The sequence below is a fragment of the Daphnia pulicaria genome, chromosome 7 (genome assembly GCF_021234035.1).
Source record: "Daphnia pulicaria isolate SC F1-1A chromosome 7, SC_F0-13Bv2, whole genome shotgun sequence".
Taxonomy (NCBI): Eukaryota; Metazoa; Arthropoda; class Branchiopoda; order Diplostraca; family Daphniidae; genus Daphnia; species Daphnia pulicaria.
Genome location: NC_060919.1, coordinates 18266788 through 18289496, shown reverse-complemented (window position 1 = coordinate 18289496; position 22709 = coordinate 18266788). Strand labels below are relative to the sequence as shown.

At 44.4% G+C, this 22709-nt stretch overlaps 2 protein-coding genes across 3 annotated transcripts; one reads left to right on the top strand and one right to left on the bottom strand.

Moving 5' to 3' along the window:
• Positions 1-112: 112 nt before the first annotated feature.
• Positions 113-12016, bottom strand: LOC124348861. Its single transcript, XM_046799211.1, has 12 exons — positions 11391-12016; positions 8596-8748; positions 8461-8509; positions 8245-8345; positions 7410-7536; positions 7093-7330; positions 6111-6233; positions 5379-5642; positions 3594-3845; positions 3185-3510; positions 1197-1432; positions 113-1105 (listed from the first exon to the last, which is right to left on the bottom strand). Exons 1-12 carry the CDS (start codon positions 11680-11682, stop codon positions 297-299), a joined length of 2970 nt encoding a protein of 989 aa, XP_046655167.1. The 5' UTR covers positions 11683-12016; the 3' UTR covers positions 113-296.
• On the top strand, positions 4770-21733 carry LOC124348990 (DNA-directed RNA polymerase II subunit RPB4-like). 2 transcript variants are annotated; one of them, XM_046799439.1, is made up of 5 exons: positions 5059-5339; positions 19023-19217; positions 21097-21277; positions 21388-21483; positions 21551-21733. In XM_046799439.1, the coding sequence occupies exons 2-5, from the start codon at positions 19160-19162 to the stop codon at positions 21627-21629; spliced, it is 414 nt and encodes a 137-aa protein (XP_046655395.1). In that variant the 5' UTR covers positions 5059-5339; positions 19023-19159; the 3' UTR covers positions 21630-21733. The 2 variants fall into 2 exon arrangements, with proteins under 2 accessions (XP_046655394.1, XP_046655395.1); XM_046799438.1 differs by lacking the exons at positions 21097-21277; positions 21388-21483; positions 21551-21733 and adding an exon at positions 19392-20868 and having other exon boundaries at positions 4770-5339.
• Positions 21734-22709: the final 976 nt, after the last annotated feature.

Below are 22709 nucleotides of genomic sequence, written 5' to 3'. Positions count from 1 at the left end.
ATATGGTCGTATGTTGGCAAACGTTTCGCAAATGAAAACAAACAAACATCGTTTTTAAATGAGATGGGGGATGGATTTGGAAACAAAAGATTTGATTCTGTTTTTTTTTTCGGTGACGACAATCAATTTCTGAGAGAAAAAAACATTTCAGATGAATATATAATTTTTGTTTCCCACAGTGAAGCTGAGAAAAGTGAACGAACGAAGGAGAGGGAGAGGGGGAAATAATAAATATTCATTAATGAATTTACGTCATTAATGAGATAAACAATACAGAGAGAGAGAGAGACATTGATCTAAGCGTTTTGGTTGGGATGATTGGTCGAATCGGACATCATGTCGGCGGCTGTCGTGACGTTGTCTAAACTGCGCGACACATCCGCGCTGGCGGATGAGATTGCCGTGACGTTGTTTTTGCACAACCGATGGCTACTCGTGGAAGATTCCTGGAACAGCAAATGATTCGACTCTTTACTCTTAACTAAATTGGCTGCTGATTGCTGCTGCTGCTGCTGGCCTGAACCTGCTCCTTTGTGACACGGCGAACGACTAAAGAGACGGGACAAACTGGTGGAGACGATTTTTCGGGAGCCGAGCAGTTTTGGCGATTTGGGCACGTCAGATGTGATCCCGTTTTCCGGCGGCTCGGCCGAGGCCGGTCGGACGGGACTTAAACCGAATCGGTCCGTCCATTGACGCAATCGAATTAGGAGGGGATTGTCGCGGGTCTTGGAGGACGACGACGACGACGTGATGGAGGATTCGGCCGGCAGATCAACTGGAGAATTTTCTTTAGTGGCAACTGAAGAATCGGTCACGTCCTCGGTCGAGGCTAATGGCGCTGAAGCGGTCGTGATTTCGTTTGCTGTGCAGCCCTGGCCGTTGTGCGACGGCGATTCGACCGACATCTCTTTGCTGAAGACTCCGCCATTGGTCAACGACGTCGTGGTGCTGGTGGTGGTTGTCGTGGGCACGTCCAGCGGAATTTCATCCTCCTCTTCCTGGATGGTCCGATAAGCACTCGGCCCTGACTGTGTGGGACTGTTGGTGGCACTACGGGCGGCCACCACCCCACTGGCCAGAATCCTGGCCGACTCGGCAAGAGCTGGGGACAACAAAAATCCAAAAAAAAGATGATTACAGGTTGAGGATCGGCCATTTTGGGCTTTTTCTTTTTCAATTGGAAAACAACTTACAAGCAGACATGACAGCCAGTGATGCCCGCCGGAAGGCTGATGATGGCTGTCTTCCGTTTTGGCAACTTCCGTTGCCACCTACTACTCCGCCGCCGCTGCTGCTCCATCCCGGCAACGGTCTAATGTCCGTGCTGATCTTGAACGAGAACGTTTTCTCGCAGATTTCCACTTCGGTGAACGTGTCGGGATCGAGGCCGAATGAGAAGCGTCGGATTTCTTCCTCTTGCGAGAGCGACCTGTCGCCAAGAGACCCCCCACACACAGAAAGTTATTAGCCAAACACAAACTAAGTGGAGGGGAAATAGAGGAGAAACAAATCAGAAAAATCCCGAAATAAAAGTCAAAGTAAGTAGCAAGTTAATGTACTGGATGTCATTTCCCATCCGAGCCAGCCGCCAGGGCTCGACTAATAATATCTCCTGCTCCTACTTTATCCCAAATCCTTTTAGGAGCTTTCTATCTTCTCGTGTATATATTACACATGCAGCAGTCGAGTATTATCCAGTCTAAGAACAAGGTCCTGCACATCGCCGACGGCTACATGCAAGAGGAGGAGGAGGCTTTGGCAAACAAATCCCGATGCGACTCGCAACATCAACGGTGTAGTCTATATACATCAAGAGCGGGAGATTCAAATCTACTCGGCCTGATTCCTTCTGATGTCCCACGTCGTCGTAAGGGGGGCCAAAAAAAAAACAACACAAAATCTCTCAAATCCCGTGTGTGTGTGTGTGGGGCTACTACTGTACGGGGTCTTACACTGCAGATTGATCCTGTACGACAACAAAGTCGCAACTAACACGCCAGGACTTTACTTTTAAAAAATAAAAAAAAAAGACACTCCTGCGAGAAGAGTAGTAACTTGGAAAGTCACTCGGGACTTGTGCTCTTCAAGCCCTTTTTCCTGCTCGATCCCTTTTTTCCTGTGCCGATCCCAGGGCTGGAGGATGTTACATCTTTTTTATAGTCAACTCAAAATGCAGACAGTGTGCAGTACTGGCGGCGGCGTAGGTATAATCAATCGATAGATCCATCGATCCGTACAACATTCGACTAGAGAAAATTTCAAGATGAAAAAGTGACTTTTTTCGGGTTGTTTTTTGATCATTCGTTTTCAATTGGATCGTCAATTGACGGTGGACGGAGACTTTGTGTTGTGTTACATATTCCCGCCCGCTAGTTTTTCTTTTGGATCGTTATTACTTTGATGGTTGTGTCGTAAAAAGAAATGGCCAACTAATCAACCGGTTGATGATTGAAGCCCCCGAATGTTATTCGTGTCTTTTTTGGTGGTGGAGGTTATTTCTTTATTTACTAGCCGCAGTAAACTGTCGACGGCGCGGTTGATCATGTAGTAGTACGACGTAGGAATCATCTTGTATTTATATCCCTAACGCTCTTGTCCTCTATATATAACCAGTCGTGAGTGTGATAAGACCCGACGTTCAATCCAGGATCCCGAAAATAAGTTAACCGAAAAATCCCCCTGGCCTGTAGTGCTGCCTAACTTGTTTGGGCGACAAGGCCTCCAGTTGAAAGAAGAATGACGTCCTCCCCTATATTAAATATATATCGGAGAAGAAGAAGAGGAGCATATATTGCTGATTCCTAAGAAAATTTCGTCGATTGTGTATTATACCATAGGATGGACGGCCGGACTAGGGAAGGAAAACTTTATTTTCCAGCGTTATATCGATCGTGCGTGGCTCACGTCTGATAAAATACTTAATATGCTGGCCCAAAGTATTATCCGTCCACTCACGACCGACGATCTGTTTTTCCCTCGGTCTCAATTCGAGAAGACTCTTTCTTATGTAACAGCAGAATCGGTAAATCACCTATCGCTTACGGGACTTATTAATATTTTAATCAACCAAATACTTTGCGTAATATCTATGACGACCGTATAAGCTCTATATAGGATATCGATCGCTGTTGTTGATTATTACACGGGTAAAAGAATAGGACCCCTGCGTTGATTGCGATACCTTTCTCGGCTGATGGGGGTCGTCGGGGCTGCGCCAACTATCAACGGATGATCCATCTGTAGATTGTTTTTCCTGTCATCTTCGATGCTGGTCGCGCTGCGCTGCTGGATGAGTTGGTGTGATGCTTTGGATCGCTGCTGACTGCCGGTGGATTCATCAGTGAAGGATGGAGTCGCTTCCTTTTCCTGGACGCAGTCGTGGGCGGCGGATGAAACTGAAGTTGCCGGCGGCGTCGGACTCGCCGGCTGCTCCAGATTGCGACGTGAAGCTTCGTTCAGTTTTCGATAGTAATCCAAAGCTTCTCTGACCGGATTGACTATTAAATTCTATTTGAATTGAATTAAAAAAGTAAAAATCTTGTTTTAAAATTAGAAAAAAAAAAAAAATGATTTTTGATTTGTTTTATTACGTCTAGTTCGGGATAAAGGCGACCGATGGCCTCGAAGAGCGGAAGCAAAACGAATCCGATGAAGGAGCATTGGGACGACGGTTTGGTGATCTTGTCCCGGTCCATGAAAGGCGTGACGGGTAAGCCTTCCATTTTCTCGCGGTCGCTCTGCTCGAAGAATTCCTGCAGGAGGCAATCCAGCCACGGCTCAGCCACATCCATCGGCCTGGCTTCGTTCGAAATGTCCGACACTTTGATCAGCACCATGCACAGCTGCCCGTCATATTTGTCGCGTTCCGACATTTTTTTAAAAAAAAGAAAGAGCGGAAAAAAAAGAGCGATGAGCGACATATCGATCTTTTCTTTGGCGACAAAATAGACAAGTCTGCATTTTTTAAGTTCATTTTCTCCGACTTCCGGTTGGAGAAAGTCGGATCATGGCGCCCTCGTCTGTATTCTCCTACACGTTAGAGAATACGATTAAGGGAAGGAAAAGAAAATCAATAGCCGACGAAATTGTTCCCTGGAAAGGTGAGATGACAGTCAACCCCCTCGATTTTCTGCCGTTATACGTAAGTACACACAACACTGGAAAATGGCATTCAGAACCTTTAATTAATCTGCTTTTCGCTCTCTGTCGATTCAAGTCGACGATCATTACGCAATTCGAAACACAAAAGACCCCGGAATAAAACATGGCGTTAGACGGGGGAAAGCTGAGCATATGGGCGTGTGTGTGTGTCTGTGTGTGTGTGTTAAAAGTCTCATCTTTTTTTGTTTGACTGCGCGTAGTTTGCAGGAGATTTGTTTGGCAAAGCTGCAGACGAGTCTTCTTGTGCTGCTCGTGATTCGTTTGATGTCTGATACAATCGGCAAAAGCCGTTTCATCATCCACTTGTCGAACGCGTGAAACAATTTCAGCTCGAGTTCCTACTGGCAAACTTATCACAGCTGGGAGCTATCGCCCCTTTTGTTGAACCTGCTCTGGTACACATTAAAACGGAATAAAAGGAGACGCGGAGGAGAGACTGGAAATCATTATAGAGTCGATCTATACAGACTCGAGTGTACATATAGACACTGCACGAGAGTCTATATAATATGTCTCATGCAAATGACGGAATTGTTTTGCTCTGGAAACTCGTTGACGGCGTCATTCATTTGAAATCGAAACGAATCATTTCACCCCCCTCCAAAATCGCATTAAACTTGCAGACGAAATTGATTTCGTTTTTACCAACTTGCCACTTTCCACCGTAGTTTACAGCTCGTGATTTTCCACTCGCACAAAGAGAAATGTCACACGATGGCACTCGAAACTTTTTTTTCTTATTTATTTAGGTATGGAAATGGTACCGAGAAACACCTTTTTCGCTTCGATTTCATTTGATTTGTGCCATTTCACGAAAATAGGCAACGTCGTCTGTACTTTGTTTTCTTCTTTTGTCGTTCAAGTTTTTGGGGTAAATTCGTCTGCTCAAATTGACGACGTCGAGTTGGGTGATGACGTTTATTCATTCTCTCTGCTGCTGCTGTTACAATTTCCGCTCCCGTCGACCAGCTGCGTGTGTCTACATTAATCAGCGTGTCGAGCTTTGACGTCAGACTTGATCAAACTGTTACACTTGTTACTCTCAGCTCTCTATCTGAGCTCCAAAAGTGCGTCTACACCAGTTCGATACAGGTGACGTTTAGTGCCCAGATCGCACTGGCCGGCCTTCATTTCCGGGACTCATCACGACGGGAAACTTTTGTCACCGATAAAAGGTATAAGTGGCCCCACCTACACATGTGTCACACACTTACCAGATTGATGTGGGCTCGATTGTCGTAATCAAAGATGGGGGCGATTTGATTGAACTGGTTGAGGATCTCGTTGTGACGGGCCATGTCGGTCGCCAGAATGCAGCGGATGATTCCCTCGCGGACGCTTTTGTAGACGTCGGCCGTGAAGGATCGGAAAATGTTGGCCGTCGAATCTTCCAAAATGTTGAACGCCACCGAGCAGTGGTGATTTTCCAGCGGCGAAATATCATTGTAGCGCAGGGCCAGCTCCGTCCTGGCGTTGATCTGTTGTCAGATTAGACTTGATTAGACCTTATTCGTACATGCAGAAAAGTTTCTTAAATGTCTATACAGTAGACCGCGGTAGACAGGCCGTTGTTTATTGACGGTGAGGAGGAGGAGGGAGCCCGTAGGCGATGCACAAACTCTGTGTAGAATCGATTAGATGAGGAGGAGGTGTATATCAAAGCGAAATATACACACACACACACACACGAGTAAAGTCGAGGCTGCTAGCTGCTGCTCAGTAATTAATGAAGGCTCTCGCTCTACCCCCCATCATTCTCTCGCCCGCTCTCCGTGTGACTGCGTGTCATTACGAATGTAATATATTCCCGGGAAAAGCACTTTTTTCTATCCATGGCCGCCACTCTGCCAAACCGTCACTGCTGCTGTTTAACTGCTAATGTGACCCACTCCATCGGAAATATCAGAAAATGAAATATGAAAAACGAGCGTCAGAGCACGGGTTACCTGATAAATGTTGTTGAATCCCGGATGATCGAGGTCGTGGCATATGCAGGAAGTCAAGAGGATCAGTGTTTCCAGGTCGCCGATTTTGTCTGGTAAATCCAGGCACCAAATGATGCCGTACATCTGCAAGCGCATAGAAAAGGAATTTGCATGTCATTAAAGTTTCACTCGATCGCCCGTCATATGGTGATGAAGGACACACACACACACACACACACATATCCAATGGGATTTTGTCTTCATCACTTTGACATGCAAAGCGTCGGTACACAGGGCGTCGAATTTCTTTGAATATATTTTTAGACGCGCAAATTTCGCCTCGGGGCATCCCCGCCATTTTTCTTGTTTTTTAAATTTTAAATTTGACGGGAAACGCTCACTCTCGATGATTAGACGTAGTGTACCAACTGCAAATCGATTTTGGGTTATTATTTCAAGAGTCTGAGTAAGTAAGTAGCTCTTCGCTCCTTTTACGGCGGCGCACTCTTGAACTATCGCTTGTGTAACGTATTCCCGACAAAGGAGAAAGTTTCATGTAGAATCTGCGGGAGTATATTATACATGTATTTTGTGTGTGTGTGTACACACGCTACGTTGGGCGATTTCCCTATACTCTCGCTTGAGAAATTTCCAACGAGTTATTTCTTGTTTCTTTTTTTCCCTTCCCGTATCTTTCACGGTGTGTTGCCAATTGTTGCGTGTGTGTGTGTGTGTTTAGTTTTTGATCGCTAGAGACGATCGATGTAAAAAGATCACGCAGGTTCGACCCGACATAAGAGTTCGAAACAAACGATACGATCGTCTGCTGTTCGACTATTAGACAAGCGTTTTTTGTGTTAGCATTGCGGTTGACACGGCCATCATCTTTTTCTTCTTTCTGTCGATCAATAGAGTAACCAAGGCCCCCCGGCGTTGTCTTGGCTGGGAGACCAGCAGCCCCCACACATTTTTTGTCTTGTTATGTTTGTTTTCGCCCGCTTACCATTTGACTGACGGTGAAGCAGTGCTGGAAATTGTGGAACGGCACCTCGTTGTAGTTCATGTAGACTTGACAGAGGAATTTGCGCAGGACGTCGAGGTCGATGTCGAATTTGCTCAGCAAATCCAAATCGACGTACATTTGCTGCAGGAGCAGCAGAATCTCTTCGTCCTCCCACTGCCAATTATCGAACGTTGGCATCCGCAGGCAGCGCCGGATCTCTTCCGTCAATGTCATTGTGCTTTTTTTAGAGAAAAGAAAGACAAAATAAGAATTCGATTGGGCGGGATTATTGTGAATATACGTATGATGATTAATACCTGATGTAAAGATATTTCTCGCAGACGAGTCGTTTCTCCGACTCGGATTTCCGCCGGGCTTTGTGTCTGTTCCAATAAGGACGGCCCATTCCAGCGTGCCGGAATGTGGTTCCAGCTCTGCACAACCCTGTTGAGTAATCAAACGATTTGCGGGTTATTCCCGTTAAAGTTGATGATACCACCAAAAGAGAGCTCGATTGCAAACGGGGAAAAACCCGGTCGATCTATTTTCGTCTGCCGAGATTAGTCTTTTTTTTTTTTTAAATTTTATTTTTGGAATAGAAGGGGAAAAATATTGGAGAGAATCGTGACGATCGGTAGCGGGCAATCTTATCGACTACGAGGCCATTACGCGGCCAGATGCGGGTGGTGGTGGTTGGTGGGGGGGAAAACCGAATAAAACAATCAGACCCGCCGCTGTTGCTGTCGCCCAGCAGCTGCCGATAGGTTCAATACACAGCAGTGTATAATGACAATAATGACGTCTGAATATAACAAGTGTAAGTCATAAGGAGACGCTCATAGAATCTCATTATTTTCACGACCCGTGCCCAGAACCGTCAGACGTAGTCAACGACAACAACTCGACAGCCTCCCTCTCTCGACAACAAACAACATTTTCTATCCTTCTAGACGTTAACGAAGCCGAAAGAATGAAAAGCGCGAAAAATGTGTTATGCATTATATGCACAACCCCCGGGAAGTTGTTGTTGAAAAACGTAGAAATTATCAATGTAATTTAAAAAGACAACTAGGACTAGCACTACTACTGCTACTACTGCCAAGAGTGTATGTTTGCAGTTGTTGCATTGAACTACTCTAGCGTGTGCATTACCGAGAATTTGTTTGTGCTGTTCCAATTCGTCCCGCATGGCTTGGACGTCCTGCGGGTAGAGGGAGGCCAGGTCGTGCATCCGCCGCTCCAAATCCGAGACCCTTATTTCGCCATTCGCCAGCAGCAGCAGCAGCAGCAGCCAATTACAATTTGTCACTTTGAGTACTATGTACGTGTATAACTAAATCACGGCTAATAGATTTTTAGACTCTATACCTTTCTTCCAGCAGGGCCAGTTCAGCTCTCAATTGCTCGGGCAACGATCCTGCGCCACGCCCAAATTTTTTAGTTTGAAATCATTCAAATTTCGGCGGGAATCTTTTTTTGAAATAATAATAATTAATTGTATACCTTGATTGAAATGGGCGGCGACCAATTCGAGCCGATACGGAGCGTCGGGCCGGTTACTTTCGAGCCGGTTGGAAATGTTGACGAGCGATCCCTCGGGTGTGTACATCTTGAGAATGTCGTGAGGACCGGCTTCGGCTGCGCTACTAAACAAACCTAAATTCATTCACGCAGCGTAATGTATCAAACGAAAATAATGTTAATGGCGTCCGACACAAGGAAAAACAAGTTTCAATTGTCAAACGGACTGTGAGCGACTGACTCTATCGCTGTGACAATGTTAGACGTGACAGTCAATCAAGCGTGTTACAACAAGCAATCATGCAATCGTCTAGTAGATGCATTGATTAGCGGCAGCCAAGGTCGCCATCGAGTTCTCTCTCGCCTAGCAACGTCCAACAACCTCGGACAACAATTCGGACATTTTGGGGTTTCTCGGTACGTTTACATTTTGCGGCCTTTTTTTTTTTCTTTCGTGTAGATTTTTTGATCGACGCGTGACTGTCCACCACCACCGACGTATCCGTCGGCGATTCGGTTATTTTCTCTCTCTTTCCCACCACCTCGGTCAATAACCAGTTGAATAAGGAAGGGAAGGGTCTCTCTCTTATAATCAAAAGTAAATCAATGTTGGGTTCAGTTTGTTGTTGTCTCGCCTGCTGGCCTTTAACACTAAATTCCTGTTTGTTATACTTTTGTTCCTTTTATGGCTAGAAGAGAACAAGAGCCCCGAGAGTTTGAACTCGTCCAATTTCTATAACGGGGGAGGTCGGAGAAGAATTTTTTTTTTCGTGCCAGGGATGTCTGTTCTTTTTTGTCACGTTTCCATGGTAACAATTCTTTTGTATCTAATCTTGCTGATCGTCTTATAGGGGGGTGTCGGAGGATCATTTGAACTTGCACCGATCCTTATTTTCTTTCCTTCTTTTGAATTTGATTTTGTTCTCCTAGTCGAGTGGAAAACATTTCGCGGGGAAGGATCTTAATTGAAAAGAATAAATAACAAGACGAACCCCAAAAAACTATTTTGACTAAGCTGAAGAAGAAGAAAAATCCTGCCGGGAGGGAGAATACAAACATCGAGTGTCTTATTATCTCAAGATAATTTGATTCTTTTACCGTGCCGACAAATTGGGCGCGCGCGATTCCTTATTTTAAAAAAAAAAGGGGATGCGCGGTCGTTGGTTGTTATAACCCAGACGGCCAAGAGTCATCGTGACTTGCGGGGGGTTCTCCTCGCCCATTTTTTTTTTAAAGATTTTTTTATTTCAGTTGCACAGACATGTCTGGACGATGCGCTTGAGTCAATGATATTGACCTCGTTATATTCCGTTGGAAAAAAATTAATGAAACGAAGGCCGGAGACGAAAGCCAACAAGATCGGATAAACAAAAAATTTTTTGGGGTTTTTTTTTTTCCTTCTTATAGCAGCTGTTGGGTTATATGGGTATTTTCTTAGTCGGTAAAAAGAAATCGATTCTCCTGCGGAATTGGTGCCCGTATTTGTTGGGTGAACAAGATCTTCCACACTGGAGATGTATCGCGCATTTAATAAGGCGAGGTTTTTTCACGAGTCTGCGACACACGACAAAGGACAAAAGAGGGAAATCGTTACTTCTTTTTCTTTTTAATTTTCGTTTCTTTTTTTTCTGTCGACGACGTCATCTGCCAGTTCCCTGTGTTCCAATTATGAACGGAACGAGCGCGCAAATAAAAAAGGAAAAAACCAGAAAAAAAAAATTAAAAATCGATTCATTCTCTTCTTCTTCTTCTTTTTCCATTAAAAATTTTAATAATAATAATAATAATAATAATAATAAAAAGAAAAAGTCGATTCGATTTTCCTCGTTCATTTTTTGTTGTTGCCAGATCTGGAATAGACGCATTCATTTCTCAATATTTAGATTTTCTCATAATGGCGTACGTAATCCTTTTGGGCGGAGAATGTGTCATCAATGTCCATTGTCAACTTGTAATTAACCCCACCACGGTGCTTCCTCTCAGCTCCGTCTTCACTAATTATTACTTGTGCAGTGTGCGTAGTACGACCAGATCTTCGACTATCGGGGGAATATCCCGCGATTGCAGTCAGAAACACTGGGGCTGCTCTAGATAGATATTGCCAGAGCAATCAACCTAATATAAATTATACGGTAAAAAAAGAACTGCACAGCAGAGCGGCCCGATTCGATTACTCAGCTCTCACCGTTTAAAGAGCTTTATTATGATGATTATATTTGATCTAGAAGTTGTAGTAGTCTGCTGGATTTCTGGAGAACTTTCGTCTTGAGTGGTGCCAGCAGGGCTGATCAATTTTTGGGGGTTGGGTGGAGGATCTGTAATGGAGTCTATCAGAAAGGCTCTTTTTTATTTTCTTATTTCCATCATCTCTCTGCACCAGCACAGCGACAGCACAGTATACTACTATCTTTTATACTACTATAACGATGGAGGGGCGCGGTTTATTTATATTTAAAAAAATAAAAAATGAATCCACAAGAGTTAGAGACGCATTAGTAGGGAGGAGAGTTGACGTGATCTGGCCGGGAAAAAATGGGAGAAGAAAATCGAACAAAGTTGTTCATTTTTGGCATGGGCGGATGATATGATGTTGACTGCGCAGTTGGCGCTTTATATTTGTATTCCTTCAACTCTCTTTCTATTATGACGAATAGTTTTGAACGACTGGGCCTTTCACGCGGAAAAAAAGAAAAGAAAAAGACAAATGGCCACCAGCAGACGGATGACGGCATCAATGAACGCGACCGAATTCTTTCAGTTCTGTTTGCTCATCTTACTTTTAATGTCTTCGGAAGGCGTGTAGTCCTCGAAGATGGCCACTTCTTGACGCTGGCCGACTGTAAAGTAAACGGTCTTTCGTCGCTGCTGCAATGCAATGGCAACGTTGCTTCCGCCACAGCTCCTAGCGGATTGGGACGAGGATTGCAGAGACTGTTGAATCTGTTGCGTTGCACTGGCGAGGATCGCCGCCGCCGATGGCGGAGAATAGGACGATATGAAACTGGTGGTCTGCGGGCTGCTGCTGCTGCTGCTGGTGATTGTTGTGGCATCAAGTTCCGCATGCGCCATATCGGCACCCGCTGCTGCCACACAAGGGGGGGAAATTAACCAAATCAAAAACCGGTCACCTACACGACAGTCTCAATAAAACGTGACACAACAACATGATGAGAACCGTCCCAACACTCGACACTCTCCGTCACACACATTTTGTTTCGGGTTTTAATACATTTCACGGCCCCACAATCACTGTTGAGTAATGATGAGTAGCATTCCCCCCCGGAAAAAAAAACCCGCTGCTGGCCAATGTTGTGTTGTTGCGCGGGCGATGTGGAGGGGGGCGTGGTGTGCACGGTCCGAAAGTCGGGACGCGACTGAGTCTCCCAACGAGCCGACAGCAGCTCTTTCTCTCTTAAAACACACACACATATACAGTGGCAGGGCCACACCAACTGTCTACTGGGGTACTGCTCTCTCTCTCTGGGTGTGTGTGTGTGTGTATCGCTCTACAATTTAACAAGTCGTCTGGACGACATATTTTTTTTTTTTTTTCCCAACGCTGGTTCGATATGGACAAATGTTGTGTCTTTTTGAATTTGCTTTTCTTTTCCGGAAGGATTCCGGTGGGGTGGAAAAAAAAAAGAAAAAAAAGCAGCTTCACTGATTTGAAAGTCAGGTGAGTGAAAGTAATAGAGTTACTTCTTCTTCTCGAGTATGAGCATTGAAATTCGTATTTGCCTCAGAAAAGGCCATTTGATCCGTCACGATGAAAACGAAAATTGTGAATCAAATTTTTATTATTGTCTTGGCCATCTTGGCCTCCGGCTAAGATTTTTTATTTTTTATTATTTGACTTCATTAACGTCGTGTACGGAATGTATGATTCCGTACACGTCAGGTAGCCACGTCAGGTGTGCCAAACTCCTTGGTCCGTCTTAACAAAATGTCTGCGCTTTGATCTCATCAGCGAAATTTCACCCAACATTCATATCAAAAAAGGATCAAAGTGACAGTATATACCCCTCCAAGTTTCCTCAGCTCTCATTTTCTTCTTTCCAAATAAAAACAAGAAAGAAATAGAGTTTTCATCTCTTTTCTACCGACACTCTGCTCAGCTGATTGTCTTGCCATCAAAGTCCCTCCTGTTTTCTTCTTCATTCCGTTCGTGGCTGCCGAAAAATCGCCGCGTTTCATTCCACCACGCCAAAAATCCTGGTTCAAAAGTTTGTGTCTGTGTGTTCAGTTCAAGTTGCTTATTCTCTGCTCTCTGCTCTCTGCTAGATGCGTCGGGTTGTTTTTGTTTGGCAGAGGGTACGCGGGACGTGACACGGATACATCACGAACGTTTTCACGAAAACGTGCTCAACGAGCACAAGACGAGAGAGTGTAGAGTCTTCGTCTACATCTCGGGAAAAATAGAGAAAGAAAAAAGATATGGAAGACGACGACGACGACGAAGGAGGGGGGGGGGAGGGGGAGGCTGGTAATGGTGGACACACTGGAGGGCTGGGAAAAGCGGAGATCAATATTCCGCACGCAGGCAACAGTCATTGGTCCGTGCCGGTGGACGATCCATCTTCTTTTTTTTATTTTGTTTTCCGCGTTATTATTTTCTACTTATTTTTTGGTAGAGAGAAAAATTCGAAAAAGTCTGACTGTTTTATTTTTCCTTTTTCGACGTGTTACGTAACTGTCAATTGGGAGACGGACGTTTGCGGTCGTCCATCTTTTTTTTTTCTTATTGGGGTTTTTCAAGCATTTACGAATTTTGTTGCAAACACGTACTGATCCGTGTCCTTTGGGGGAGTAATCGCAATGGGAAATGTTGTTGGGTACACAATTTTTGTTTTCTGGCCGACGACGTTTGGCTGATGTGTCTATCGCATCGTCCCGATTGAAGGGTATTGACCGTTGTGGTTGCGTATTATATCCTATCCTTATGTATAAGCAAAGTAGAGAGAGGGGGAAACCCAAAATCCCCTCGAAACCAATTGGAGAATAAAATACACAACTCGAAATAAAAGAAAACGAGTTCGACGAAATGCCAAATTGAACATTTTTATGATTGAATATTATGCCGATCGAAAAAAGCAGAATGATTTGACGTATAATTGCCGAAGGGTTTTCTCGATTCAACTTTCTATTCGGATTGGGCAACCGTCTTATGCCAATTTAAATGTACTTTGATGCTACTACTACTACGTCATAACCGCCAATTCCTATGAATTAGGTCGTCATAGGCACATCATTAGAATGACGAACCCTCCGACCGCGGGCTTATTGGGTTTTTTTCCTGCATTCCGTTTGATACAAACAGTTTCATCCGCCCAACAACAACAAAACAACGTCAACCTCAAAGAGAAAAAAAAAACAAGGAATTTGTTTTTTCTTTTTTTTTTTCTTTTTTCCCGAAACAAGAGAATCGCGTGTTTTCACGAACTGTGTGTGTGTAGTATATAGGATGTCATTTGCATTGTGTGTGTCCCCCCCCCCCCCTAAAATGGTCAGATCTCTTTTTTTCCGGGAGTAGCTCCTATTTCACGTACGGTGTTTTTTGTATTTGCATAGATGACCCGAGTCACGCACGATATTCGATTCGACCGCAAGTTCAAAAGAATTTCCTTGAAAGAACTGGAATGCGCTCACCTGCGCTGAGAGCCAATCGAAAATTTGGCAATAACTTTTTTTAAACAAAATTCGAACCCATTTTTAACCCTGGGCAGCAGCATGATGCCGGACGAGAGAGTCAAGTGTTGCTCAAGTGGATGACATGGCGGAAAAAAGACAAATTCATTGTGAGACCCTTGACGGCAGTTGTGACGAATGCAGCTATATAGGCTCTGCTGGCCGCTGGATGGCTCATATCTTTCGTCTTTTGTATTTTTATACGCGCGTGTGTGTCGAGTGCGTTGGCGTTCCCCGCGCTATTAATAAAAAGAGCCAGAAAGGAATTCAATTTCTATTGTATTATTAGACGTATACTACCTTATAGGTCGGCTGTGTTGTAGAACGTCGATGATTGCGCTCGTCAGCTGCTGCTGTTGCCGATTTGTATCGAATTTCAATCAAGAGTCGAAATGAGAGACGTCACAGTTTGGTTTTTAAGGTTGCAGCTGCTGGCAAACTGCGCGCAGATCACGTCACTTTTTTATTTTGTCAAATTTTTCCAACCGGTTTTTCATTTAGACTCTTCAAGGCAATCCGCTTGGTAAATGCAATAAGAAGGAAAACGAATAGGAAGATATGCAAGGTCGGCAATTTGTTGATTTTTCTTATTATCGCTCAATTGGGAATTTCCGCGAAAAGGTTGTGATGTGCAACACACAATGAAAAGTTGTTGGTTCAAATCGTAATTCAAGGTGACAACACGAGCGCAATGAAATGTGATTTCCAAACCAATTGCGGTGCCGTGAATATTCCGGGAAATATTTTTTTCGCTTATTCGACAATCAGACTCACATTTATTTTATAAGGACGATTATGTGGAGGAGGAGGAGATGATTGGACGCCATTTTTATTTATATATATTTTTTTTACATTCTGTCCCTTTTCCCTTTGTTAAATCATATTTTCTCCGAAACGAAAGACTCCACCCCATTCGTCGAATATCAAATCAAGAAAATGATTTCTTTTTTGGTTTTTAATTTTCTACCGGCTATCAGGACGCAATTAATAAATTCAACGGAATCAATCCAGTTGGGAAGCCAAATTGTCTTGAGAGATTGGCGTCTCTCTCGTTCCTGGAAAATTTAAAATAAAAGAAGAAATTTAAACCGATCACATAATCGATCATAATGGCGAACAAATGTTTTTGCGGAGCTGAGATATGAGGTCAGACGAAAAATATGTCAACTTGAAACGTCTGCCGCCATTTTACGACCACCTTCTCCTATAATAGTTATTGAGATCAATCGACCCCGCCAGCAATGAGCTGTAAATAATGGGCGTCCATTCACTTTGGCTGCGGTCAGAGAAGCAGCGCACACTGGCGTGTGTTATGTCATCCGTTTTTCTTTTCGTGTGTGTGTGTGTTCCCCCTACCCCACCTTGCGTGCATCTCCCAATAGGGGAGCGGCGGTCTCTCTAAATCAAATGAGGAGGAGGATATCAAGGAGGAGGAGGGATAAAAACGATTAAGATGGATCGGCGTCGTTTTTCGGCGACGCTTTACGACACTTTGGCTCTCACGCCTTCTCTCTCTCTCTCTATACCTTCATCTACTATTGAAGGTCTATTATAGACGTGACGTGCGGGAGCGATGCAAGTGAATAAGGTTCTTATATCTTCCTCCGGGTTGTTATGGGTGGGATCAAAACAGCGGGAACGACGCCATTTTTTGACGGCCGGAATTCTTCCCGTTTTTGTGACGGAACATATTTCTCAGTCGCATCGTAGAAATGGCCGCGCTCAATGTTTTCTTGTTGGTCAACAAATGGATTGGGTCGTTAGATGTTGGAGGCGGAGCGATCGATCGATCGATGGGGGGGAAAGTGAACCAGAAATGAATATTCTCCGGAGGAAGAAGAAGAAGAAGACGAACTGATTGGGTGTGTGTGTCCATCCGGCGGATCAAAGCCGGGTGTATAGAGAGCAACAGTCTTTCATCAGCCGGGGGGGCCATGCACCCGCATGATACTCAGTGGGCCAGCGGCTCTCTCCATTGTTGAGCTTGTTTTCCCAACTGATTGAAACCGGCTGTTTTTGCACTGGGACCGAGTTAGACACATGTGTACATTCAACTTGGCCTTTAGTTGCGTCTATAGCGGACTCCTTCATTTCTCAATTTTCATCTCCTGTTGGCTCACAGGCCAGCAGCAGTTCTCCACTGTATAATATCGATGCTGCTGCTGCTGCTGCTGTTACCGCCCAGCACCCGCGACCAATCAATACTACTAGACGGCAGTTTCAGCGTGTGTGTGTGTGTCTATATATACGGATGGCTCGGGGTTTTTTTTTCACGCAAGGGGAGTCTATATAGCCAATATATACTATCTGGCACGCGGGTTGGAAGGGCTTTATTCCGAACGAGTGGCCTGCTGGCGTTGAACGCGAACGTGAGCGAGTAAATAATAAACTCGTGCCAGAATCTCTTCTCCTATTGCTTGTTATTGTGTGTGTGTGTGTGTGTGTGTGTATACCTGCGTCTCGCCCGCAAGTGTGTGGTGGCACCTCCGTCGGTGTGTTACATCCGATTGCACGAGATTACGAAAAAAAAAAGGAAATTCCAAACCCAATGATAATATCAATAATAAAAGCAGTCTCAGACATTTGAGCGGGATGACGTCAACGCTGCTCTCTTCTGTCTGTTTCTGTTTGAAAACACGCCAATCAGAGACGCCAGGCGTCGTTCGGGAAAAAGAAAAAAGAAAAAAGAAAAAAAGAAGTTTCAAGGAAGAGATAGAGCAGGAGGAGATGTGTGTGTGTATGTTCGGGTTGAAGGAAACTTCCGTTGTCAGCTTACTATTACTATTACGTACATGAAGATTCTTTTGACTTTTGCTCCTCCCATCTGCAATGGATGGATTCATTGATCCGGCCAGTAGAAAAAGAAGGTGAACTTGTTACTCGCTGAATTTTCCAATAACAACCGAATAGGCAACTAAAGTTATGTCAATTATTTCTCGTGTAATATCTTTGACCGATTTCCCTTGATTTCCGACTCCGGTGAAAGACATAACAAAACTTGGGTCTCGGGGCTTATAAGGCACGTTTCCCTTTTTTTTTCCCTTCCGCTTTGGCTCCGCGGTGGGCTATTGTCGGAGAAGAAGACCCTGCTGCTGAGCCCCAATATATTATTATTATTATTATTATGATGGGGAGGAGGGGCGAATAATCCGTACAAAATAGTTGCCATTATTATGGCCGACTGCTGTTGCGGAAGACGGAAGAACGGAGAGATTAAGCAGCCAAGCGGAATTCTTTGATTGTTATTATTAAAACGCTTGTCGATCGGTTTGGCTCACGGCAAAGTGGGCGGGGTCCTTCAATTAATGAATTTATTTTCGATCGCTTTCTTTTATTTCGTCCTAAATTGGGAAACATTTAAAATGAAAAAATCGATGGATTGGGATTTTTTTGTGTTCCCCAATTTTCACGAGACAGATGAAAATGGCGTCGCGAATGGAGCGCCATTAGCTTTTTCTATTGGATAATCATCTAGAATGAGGAGCTGGGGTTTATAGACGTTACTAATTAGTTCAGAAATGCACAGGATGTCCAGGCAGGATCGCTGGCAGCAGAGAGAGAATACCGAACTTTTGGCCAGCGCGAAATGCGGATTACCAGACACTCACAATCATCCTTTAATAACATAGAGATTACGTGATGGAAAAGAGGAGCTAGAGCAGAGGGACGAACGTGAACGAACGCCGCAAGGATTACAAGTTTAGGGCGGATGATTCCGCCACCACCACAGCAACCCCCTACCTCCCGTTCTAATATATAGTTAGCCCAACAGGTGCCCCTCCCTTTATATTGTGTGTGTGTGTTGAGGGGTCTATACACACGGTAAATAGACGTGCACTAGGTAAAACTTGTTCTGCCAGCTCCTCTTTGAGTGTAAAGTTTTCTCCGCAACCGGAAATGTTGCGCAAAGTGCATTTTTGGGGAGAGGGGGGTCGGAATGAAAGTTTATGCGGAAGGGTCTTTTCTTCTATTATAAAAGTATTCCGACTACAATAATCCTTCGCATTTTATTTCATCGTCTTTTGCTCCTTTTCTCTCCCTTAAGTTTTGCTTCGATGTCTTAATGCAAGAATAATCCGGCAGCCGAGTCTTCCTCATCTTCTTGAAAATAACTTGGAACGTAGTTCTCTCTGTCATTAATCATGAACGACGTAATACATTATTGTGTAATATAGGGAATTCTTGGTTGCCTACTCTAATCAATGAATAATCCTACTTTCTCCTTCATATTTCCTGTACGCCCATCTTTTTGCCCGGCATTTTTGTCTATTCCGCTCTTAATCAATTATTGCGTTCCGGAGCCAACACTTATTGATGGCGGGAGTCGGTAGAAAACCTTTTAATTATGAACCATGCAGGCCCCGTGTTCTTAAATATTCGTATATAATCATTCAGGCTGGCTGGTTGGTTGTGCTGAATCGTTCGCTGCCATCTGTTTTATTCATTTTGCTGGCATTAACCATTCCGATGATTCGCCGAGGTAGTGCCGTGCAGGACTGCCGGATGTTGCGATTACGAAATCTCTAGCGCCTTGTTCGTGCTCAGACTTGTGTGCGGTTTTTGAGCGAAAAAATTATGTTTTAAAAACAACTTCCTGGAAATGAAGAGAAATCCAACAAACGTGGACTAGGGCACTAGGCCACACTCTTTTGCACAATGATTTGTGAAACGTTTTTGGGACTCCAATTAGTATTAATTTATTCGTTTTGATTTTTGTCTGATAGTCTAGGTCAAATCCGGCTGGGAAAAACTGGTACAAAATTGCCAAATGAATATTTTTCGAAAAATGAAATTTTGAACGAAAATCACAACACCAAGTCTGGCAACGTCGTAACAATTTACTCTCTAATATCATTTGAAAATGGCGGCCGCCACAGAGATCAGTGACGAAGATGCCGCTGTTTTGCAGTTCCCAAAAGGTAAAAAGAAATATAATTTCCTACCCAGTTTACGGTTTTGAGCTTCCCTGTGTTAGGCTTGATATGTTTTCATAAAGGGATTTACAGTTATTACAGTTAATTGCTGTTAGGCTAGACCTGGCTAAGAACTGTACGTTTCGTGAACGTTTAATTCATTTGCAACGAATTTCTTAGAAATGTCGACTGATGAACCATGTGGAAATGTGTGGCCGGCGACAGATTGTTCCCAGACTCGAGTGTGTTTCATTTGTCAGACCCCTCTGACTGGAATTTACATCAGGTGCGAGGAGTGTGTCAGAGTGGACTTGTGCCCAACGTGCTTTGCCAAGGGAAAGGAAAGCAATCACCATTTGAACAATCACAGCTACAGGGTCATACGAGATGATTTCTACCTCTTTGACAACTGGACTGCTAGTGAAGAGCTCAGTTTGCTGGATCAGTTGTCTACACATGGGCCATCAAATTGGACGGAGGTTGCCAAACGGTCCAAAGTCAGTCCTGAAGAATGTGCAAACCACTATAACAAGTGGTACCTTGAAGACCCAGTGGAACCTCTACCAAGACCGAAAAGTCCAGAGAGACTGTACAGGCCTCAGCCTATCGTGTATAGAACCGGAACTCACGACCCCCCTAGGCCTGTTCCTGGATCAGTTTACCACAGAGACATGGCCGGTTACTGTGCTGCCCGAGGAGATTTCCAAGTGGAAGCCTTCCAGAATGCAGAATTTGACGTGGCGTCGCTACAGGATGAAACGAAACCCGATCCCGACGAAGAAATCGACCAAGAGGCTTTAGAACTCGAACGTGCACTGGCCGTGGCCGTGGTGCAAGTGTACAACGACAAGTTGCGCGAGAGATTTCGAAAGAAACGCATCGTCCAGGAACACGGGTTGATCAATTTTCATCGTCATTTGGCGGCTCGTTATCGCTACGACTCTACGCTGACACATCGCATTTGTGAGCGTCTCTCGGTGTTTTCCCAGGTGTTCAAATTTCAAGACCATTGCAGTCTCTTTGAAGGCTTGCACGGCCACGTCGAGTTGCGGCAGCGAATCCAGCAGCTGCAAAGGTACCGCCACTTGGGGATCAAGACTCTGGCGTCGGCCAAAATCTACACGCAGCTACAGGCTCGCCGTGAGAAGCACATGAAGCAGTGGAAGCAGTTTTCGGCCAACCTTCACGTGGCGTTCCCCGTCCAGCAGCAGCACCAACAGTTGGTGGCCTCAGCCCTGCTTCAAGGAAGCAACGGCAACGTTCTAGTCAGCCCGGCTGGCCCTTTCCCACAGCAGCGGAGGAGCGCACCGCCGCTGGACATTGTCGGTCTGCCCGGTTACGACAAATTGAACGAAGGCGAACGTCAGTTGTGCTCCGTTTCACGTCTCGTTCCCGAGTCGTACATGGAATTTCGAAACATTCTCATCGCCGAGTGCCGCAACCGCAAAGGCATTCGACTGGCTCAGGCCAGGACGTTGATCAAGATTGATGTGAACAAGACGCGCAAGATCTTTGATTTCCTCCTAGAAGAGAAACTAATCTACTTCCCCGCTTGATTTATGGCACCACTTGTTATAATAATGTTTTGTACAGGGGGCAGAGAGACTGAGAGAGAGGGGAAGAGGAGATGAGCAATAAACTTGCGTTATACAGTCAAGCCTCATGTCGTTTTAGCGTGTTGAAATCATCTCGAATTACCTGTTATATATATATAGATGTGTGGGCTTGTAGTCATGGGAAGCTCACGCAGGTTTTGTTTTCTTAGATCAGCAGGAAAAGAAAGAAAAAGAGTCGACAAACGAGTGGGCACTAGTTTAGTAGTTTGCACAGTGAACCATCTCTTAATGCGGTTTCATTCTCCTGTCTCCATTCCACATCATTACAGAGTTCGAGAATGCGGAAACATTGCTGATATCTGAAGTCCACATGTTGCTGGACCATCGTAAATTACAGAATGAAAGCGCAGAGGACGAGCAGGAACTGTCGGAAGTCTTTATGAAGACGCTTAATTACACTCAGCGCTTTAGCAAGTTCAAGAATCGTGAGACTATCGCCGCCATTCGCAGGTTGATGCTCTTGAAAGTTTGATTTGTTTTGTTTTTCCCGGAATGAATCAATGACTTGATCCCCAACTTTTCCCTTACTTTTTTGTTCTTTCTTTCTTCTTGAACTCCAGTTTGCTGATGCAGAAAAAGTTGCACAAATTCGAACTGGCAGCTCTGGCTAATTTGTGCCCGGAAAGCCCCGAAGAGGCCAAATCTCTCATTCCCAGGTACATCCAACCGTCACTGATATCTTAATTGATTTTGATAACGAAAGACTTGTTTGATTTCCCGCAGTCTTGAAGGCCGATTTGAAGACGAAGAACTCCGACAGATTCTGGAAGATATTCAAACCAAGCGAAGCTTCCAATATTGAACACGGTCAACCAACCAATGTCAGGCAAATGCACTTGAAATTCCTCATGTTTTATTTCTTTTTTTTTTTTTCTCCTTTGGTCACAATACAGATTTTCCTTTTCATCCTTTTTCGTGATTTTCCTTCCCAGGGATGGGCGCAGTCGAGAGTGATGCACACACTTGTGCGGCAAAGCGTAGGACGAGAGAGCCTTTAGTGAACGATAGCGAGGCATTTGGGTTGGCCTTCACTTAAAAGCTCTTGATTGAATTTACTGGCGGATGCAGTTGCTGAGGTCCTAAATTTTTCTTTGCTCCTTTGCCCTATACTATCTTGTATTCTTCGTGGATCTGGTTATTTATTAGACAGTCGGTTGCTATGCGACCACAGACTCCCAGCTAAATTATTAGGAAAATGTTGTTGGAGCAAAGCTGATCGATAATCGTCGTGGCTTATTTGAAAGATAAGAGAGAGAAGAAAAAAGTCTCCTGCACCATAAGATCATATTAAAAAACAGAAAAAAAGAAGAAGAGACGAGGATCCACTTACACGTGGACCGTGTGTACAGCAGGGTAATGAGATCGATTTCCACGGCAAAGGATTTTGATGGAAAAAAACTGCATTCGACTCTCTTGCCTTGTACTACCTTGCACCACGTTTTAATTAGATTTGATACCACGAGGTGTACGCTGCGCTCATCCTGGCGGTTCATCCACTCAGATGATTAGATACCTCAGAAGGCGGAGAGAGAAAATCTGGTGACTTGGATTAAAGCCAACCTCCGTTGCCCGTGTCGGTTAGTGTCTGTTTTGATGTCAGATAATTTGTTAGTGTTGCCGAGCAAAGTTGAGTCTTGAGATTCTAAGAATAAATGACAGATACGGACTGTAAACGACGTACACACGTAACTGTTAAAAAAGGAAAGTAAAAGAACTTTATTTTTCTTTCTCCGACTTGGACAAAATCTGGTCTGATGCCCTTACAACCAAGACTGTGCACACCGTCTCCCAAACATTGTCTGGTCTTATCGGAGACTAGAAAGAAACTTTAATAAAGAGTTTCTTCATGCAGAATGGAAAATTGGATCTTGACATCACAAGA